This window comes from Anneissia japonica, unplaced genomic scaffold, assembly GCF_011630105.1.
Source record: "Anneissia japonica isolate Jap-2015-1 unplaced genomic scaffold, ASM1163010v1 scaffold2564_len425606_cov169, whole genome shotgun sequence".
Classification (NCBI taxonomy): domain Eukaryota; kingdom Metazoa; phylum Echinodermata; class Crinoidea; order Comatulida; family Comatulidae; genus Anneissia; species Anneissia japonica.
In genome coordinates, this window is record NW_022702862.1 from 118,769 (window position 1) to 125,215 (window position 6,447).

At 37.0% G+C, this 6,447-nt stretch overlaps 1 protein-coding gene across 1 annotated transcript; it reads left to right on the top strand.

The window, feature by feature from the left end:
* Window positions 1-539: 539 nt before the first annotated feature.
* On the top strand, window positions 540-6,351 carry LOC117104123 (dentin sialophosphoprotein-like). Its single transcript, XM_033244797.1, has 4 exons — window positions 540-674; window positions 2,418-2,530; window positions 3,223-5,358; window positions 5,938-6,351. The coding sequence occupies exons 2-4, from the start codon at window positions 2,446-2,448 to the stop codon at window positions 6,018-6,020; spliced, it is 2,304 nt and encodes a 767-aa protein (XP_033100688.1). The 5' UTR covers window positions 540-674; window positions 2,418-2,445; the 3' UTR covers window positions 6,021-6,351.
* The last annotated feature ends 96 nt before the right edge of the window (window positions 6,352-6,447 follow it).

Sequence of the window (6,447 nt, forward strand, 5' to 3'; positions counted from 1 at the left end):
AACATCGAATCAGCGGTAAAGAACAAAGGCGCGTAATAAGATGCGCATCCTAAACGTTCTATTTAATATGGAATAAACAAAGTAGATAAAAGCTAAAAGGCCTAGAAACCAAGAAAAAAATTACGTATATATAAATGAATAGTCTGATAAGTAATCTAAGTCTTTATTTAAACCGTTAATATAAGAATTGATTCTAAGAATCCACTTTAATTCTTCTTTACGTCTATGTGAGAGGGATAAAAAGTTATTAGCGACCAAAATAAATCTTATGTCATTAATGCTATGGTTAGGTAGATTGAAGTGACAGGCTACTGGGAAACCAGTGGAGTTGTCTCTGATGGTTTTTTTATGATTATTAAATTATAAAATGCAAAAGCAATGAAAAAACGGAACTTGCGGAACACAAATTTATTAAGCTATAACAAAATCAAACGGATATTTCGATAGCTCTTACATATGCCATAAGGGTCTATATGGCAGCTTTGCCTAATTGAAGAATGCTTACCATTGAAGGGCTCTCTCGGTCACGTCTGATCAGGCTCAGAGATCGGGCTAGAAAAATAGCGCCCTCTTGTCCATCAGCGGGAAAATTAGAGATTGAGTGGAAAGTTTTGACAGTTGATCATCGCTATGCAGATGGGCCTAGGATAGGCTTAACATTTTGATTTCGTATGGTAAATAACATTTTTATATTTATTGTAACACGTGTACTTGTTTATTTTACAACGTGTATTTCAAATAACCTAGGCCTAGTTAGTAGTATTTCATAAGGCATCGTAAAGTAGTGTCACGAAACGAACGTCAATTCTTGAATCAGACAGGCCTGGGCCTAGCCTAGATAAGATAGGGCCTAGGCCTACTTAGGGCTAGGTTGTATACTGCCGGTGGGTGAGTATAGGCTAGCGTGTTTGACATGTATTCATGATAGCGTAGCCGCGGGTCTAGAGTAGCCTAAGTTTGGCCGTCCTAGTCTAGCTAGGCCTATTGTAGGCCTAAATATTTAAAGACATATTTAGCCGACTACAAGCTGCATACTTTTCAGGGAGGCAGTGCCAGTGTCCTGCTTGTGCTTCCCCTCACACAAGATAGAATTTCGAATTTAACCAGATTTGAAAGTGGACCGGGCCTGATCATCCTGAAAATGGGTCTGATAATAAATAATCTAGAAATGGGCCCGATCCCCTGTACTGTAGGCAAAATCAAATATTAAGTTTAATTGTCCAGGTCAAATTTTAAGATTTTATATTACATTTTCTTTTTTTCACCCTTCTCTTACGATCTTTATTATAAAAACTAATTTGCTAAACCAGTGGCAGATCCAGAGATGCCACCCGGGGAATTTTTGTATTCTAAACACTTGGAAATAACCTGAGGCGTTTTGGCGGCCCTTCCTTTTTTTTTTCTTATTTTTTCCCTTTCTTTTTTTAACTTTCCAAAAGGGGATCCGGGGCCAGGTAAGGTACAGTACAGTAATATGTAGACCTAGTCTAGGTATGGTATCGGGAAAAAATGGGACCGATCGTCTTTGAGAAAATGAGCAGATCATCTAACCTCCATTCTTGGCGCTGGCCCGACTGTCCACATTGGGCCTGATCGTCTGGTTGGCCTGATGGTTTGTCACCCAAAATTTCATCAATCAAACCTAGGCTAATCTTTGCTGATGACTGTGAATTGATATATGGTAGAGTTTATATGAAATGGACATGCTCACTAAACTTATTGTAGTAATTAATGGCAAAAATCACCCACTAAACAGAAATATTAGCTTCTTGTTCTTTTATTCTTCTCATTCATTGTTTATAATATTGTATACTGTTATACTGTTTGCATTAATATATTTATATTGTTTTGTGATTGTTGTAATAATTATCCCAGGTAGAAACAGGTCATACAGTTGAACTTGCCTAAGTCGAATCCAAAATGCCATTGAAATATTATTCGATTTTAGATAGAATTTGACTTACAGATTGTTAATTAATGGAAAACACAGCAATTTGGCATGTAAAATAAGATCGACTTAGAAATTATTTGACTTAGGCACAGTCGACTTAGGCAAGTTTAACATGTATTATGACAAATAAAATGAATTTGAATCTGAATCTAACGCCGGGGGTCAATACTCAAAATGACCAAAACCTTCATTCAAGATTTCGTTTGCGTAGAGAAAAATTTTGGTTTTGTAAAATATATATATTTTTTTTAATAAAAAAAAAATTGTTATGTACACTGAACCTCCAGTTGTCCTTATCTGAGAAGACTTGACTCGGGAGGTACAAAAATAACCCTGGAGCTGCTCAAACCAACGCTGATATTATTGCTGTAGTTAGCCTTATTGCTTGGCCACTCGATGTTGTATCTTTCTCTCCTTTTTTCAGTTATTAATTTACTTTTATCCTGTCATTTATATATTTTAATAGAGGTTTTGGTATATGCAACAATACAAAGATGTCTTTCTTGAAGAGTTCCACCATGGAGGTATACCTCCATGGTTCACCACACTCTAAAAAGGAAAACGTAATTAATGCCAAAGGTGAGATTTTCATTGATGATTATTATTTTTTATAACTTCTGTATTGATATTAGTGGGAGCTGTTGCAATTCAAACTGATTTGGTCAACCTTGTCATGGGGAGTTCAAACTGTTTCTACTAGCCAAGAGTAACACTGCATGTGTACCCCCAAACCAAAATCAGCCTACAGTAAGCCCCTTGACTGGGGTAAGACAAAAAAAAAATTGCTTGTTTTCTCTCCTCACCCACCCTAACTCACTGGAAAAACATAGAGGACTTCTTTTTTAGCTTTTTTCTTTAAACAAGAAAAATGTGAGTGAATTGATCTTTATTTTTTGCCAGATGCCCTACAAAGTTGTCTAAAGTTCTAGGCCTACATTCATTGCAAAATGTCAACTGTGGGTTGTTTTTATTCCATCTGATGAGTATTATCTTGGAAAAAAAACCACTTTTTTCTACCTGCCCCTTTTTATCATTTAAAAAAAGAAGGGCAAACAAACAATTTTTTTTTTAGGCCTAATAATTAACATGCACTACGAGACTGACATAATTATTATATTAAGTTTTCAACAGCAATCTTTTGATTGTTTCCTTAAGAAAGCCTTTGGGGTAATGCGCAATGTGTCTGACCACCAGTCATCCCACTTTTTCTACCCTGTAAAAAATATTCTCCAAATTTCTTATGAAATTTCTTAATACTTTTTATATTCCAGATGTTGATCATTACTTATCTGTGAAAAGAACCCCGCTTCAGACTATCTCACAAAATTCGCCAAGTCTGTTAGCAAGATCAAAGGCAAGCAGTAAGCGGCGGTCCCCGCTCTATGAAGGATTTATTAAAGTGTCGCAGTCTACTCCTATTTACAAAGCTGATCAGCAAAACTCCACACTCAATGAATCAGAACAGATGTGTGCAACTCCAGTTTCACATTCCAACTTACCAACATCTATTGTTCTTAATGATGTAAATACTCATTGCGACTTGTCGGAAGTGTCACTTACAACTTCAAACTTCTCACTGGAACAGAATATTTCCATTTCAGAAGTAACTTCTTCTTATCCATCTCTGGGTCAAATTGAAATGCAGTATGAAAGCTTTGACATCCCCAAGGATGTTACCGATTCAAATTTCTCAAATGAAAACTGTAGTTTATGCAACCAGAGCTACTTCACGTCTGACAATAAAGAGAATGAATACCAACCAGACTACTTCTTTGAAGATAATAGCAGGGATGTTGATGACGATTTCCTATTCCATTCAAGGAACAGTGATTCCAAAATATTTCTTGTACCACCAATTGAAGATGACCTGGTTATACAATCTCTTGATGATGTAGAAGTTCCAAGTGCTTGTCAGACATCGAGCTCAAGTCTAAGTATTTGCCAGACATCAGGCTCTAGTCAGTTTGGAGACAATGAAGAAAGTGAAGAGGCTGCTTTCTTAGATAACGTCACCACTGAAAATGAGGAGGCATTTGCATGTACCTTGGAAGAGATTCAAGACTTAATTGAAAAGGGAATGTTTCTAGAATCTTCAACTGATGATCCAAGACGGTTTGGTGACCCCTCTGATGGGTATGTTTCTGTTCCACTGGAAGGGTATGAACCAGAAGAAGGAGAAGTGCATGACACTGAGGGGGCCTCTGCTTTACAGATTGTGTGTGAAGATGCATATGATCTCTCTGGTGAATCATTATCTCCTGGGGAAATTGGATCCAGTTTGTTCTCAGATAATGCCAGCTTTTCCAGCAGCAGTGATCATGAGAGTAGTGAAAAAAGCAGCACTTATTCAAACCCTGAACAGGATTTATTTAAGTCTGCCTCTGATATACTGCAAGTCCATGGTGTGGAAAGCTCTGAAGATCCATCCAGTTCAAGAGGTTATTTTGAAGCAATGTACCACACAAGAGATCACATAGATTATGGGGATGCATGTGATGAACAATTGCCACAGAGAGGGGAATTATCTGGAGTGTATATAAATAGCAGCTCGGCATGTGTTCAAGATGGAGATTCTTATCTTTTATCAGATCCTGATTTATTGAACCAAGAATCTAGTACTGCAAGCTATGTAAGTGATGACAACTGGTCTGTAAGAGTTCAACCAGATTCTGTGATTTACCAAAATGAAGTGGATATATGGAATTGTCATGCCATCCAAAGTGATCTTGTGGATTATTTTGGGTTGAATGATGATCTTCTGAAGGACGCTTTCAATAAAGATGCTCTGCGAGCAGAATGTTCCATGCAATTACAAGATGATTTGGAAGAATTATCCAGCCCACCAGGTGAACTATTTGAAAGTGTCGACCTTGAAAACAGTGATAACGATAATGAAACTAATGAAAATGTCAAGGAACCAGTTCTAGAAATTTATGGCGACAGACACCAGATCAAAATGGAAAGAAATTCTGACATTTCATCAGAAACAAGTGACCTTGATGCACTTACATTAAATCCAACCACTGGTACTGATAAATCAGAAGTGATCAACTCAAACTACCAAACAGTCCAAATTGATGGTGCAGATAATTCTCTTGAAGGAGGTGTTTGTAATTCATCAGATTGTGATGTCAAAGCTGGTCCAGAGAATGTTTTGCAAACTTCACCCGATGAAGAGAATCGTGAATGTGTTCGTTCAGAATCAATTGATGATAGCAATGACGATAACGATGATGATTGGGAATTTGTTTCTTACGATGAGGAGGATTGTATCCATGGCTTCCATTCCAATGCTAATACTGATGACAACTCAACCTGCTTGGAGGACAACAGCACTTTGATTAGAGATGCCAAGGAGAGCCAAACAGTGGAGGCTTTGAAGGCAGTCCAACAAAATGTAAAGCAAAGTGAGTACTGTATATGCTGCTCCAGTTTTTAAGCTTTTAGGAATAACGTAAATGCTCAAATAAGCGCCACTCTCGAATAAGCTCTGCACCAATCATGATTTTTTTCGTTAAGCGCTGCTCTCGAATAAGCGCCGAGGCCCTTAATCGAGAGTATAATTATGTATTACGCTGTGTGTAGAAACACTTTGAGAAACAGGGTTTTAAATACAATGACACAGTGTTAAAATGAACAAATAATACAATGAAGACAAGCATTTCTTTAATCTTTATGAATGTTTATTTATGATTATAAGATCTACAGTAAAGTAGACTACGGGAATACGTGAAATAGGTAACATGGGAATGGGCGTGGAAAGTGCCTCGCCAATTTGTTTTTGTAAGTCCCACTCTTGAATAATAAGCACCGCACTGAAGCCTCCAAAAATGTTATAAGCGCAGCGGCACTTATTCTAGCATTTACGGTATAAAGATTTACCATTCCACAAAATGCAAAAAATACTTCATTCCAGTCTCCTCCTTCCCATTGGCAGTAATTAACTGATTGATATAATTTATTTCCACATAATTTTTTGTTTGCAGAATGTGAAGCTGGCAGCCAACCTATACCATCCACCAGTCCTCAGAAAAGAGTACATTCAAAGTGGAAATGCACCATCCTTTAAATTCTTCATGGCCTTCATTTGTTCTGACCAGTATATCATTTACGGGTTGTACTGTAGGTAAATACTGACAATAATGCTTGAGATCCATTCACATAGGTTTGATGACAACATCATGCTCATATTTATAGGAATAGAAGTATTACATCTCCATGATACAGGCAAATCACAATTAGTCAAAACTAGTTGGTGTCAACAGAGTCTACATAAGCTTAGCTTAGCTTAAAGCAAAAGTTTTCTGTTAAATTTACGTTTTATGTTGCTTCATGTAATTTGTGTGCAATTTGTGTTTGTGCCTTTTTGATTAAAGTACAATTTATCACAATAAAAGATATGCAGGCCTAGTAGAACAATACAATTAATTATTTAAGCTCAGTCCACACTATCAAATTAATGTGTGTCATGTGCCCATGTATGGGCATAATGATGT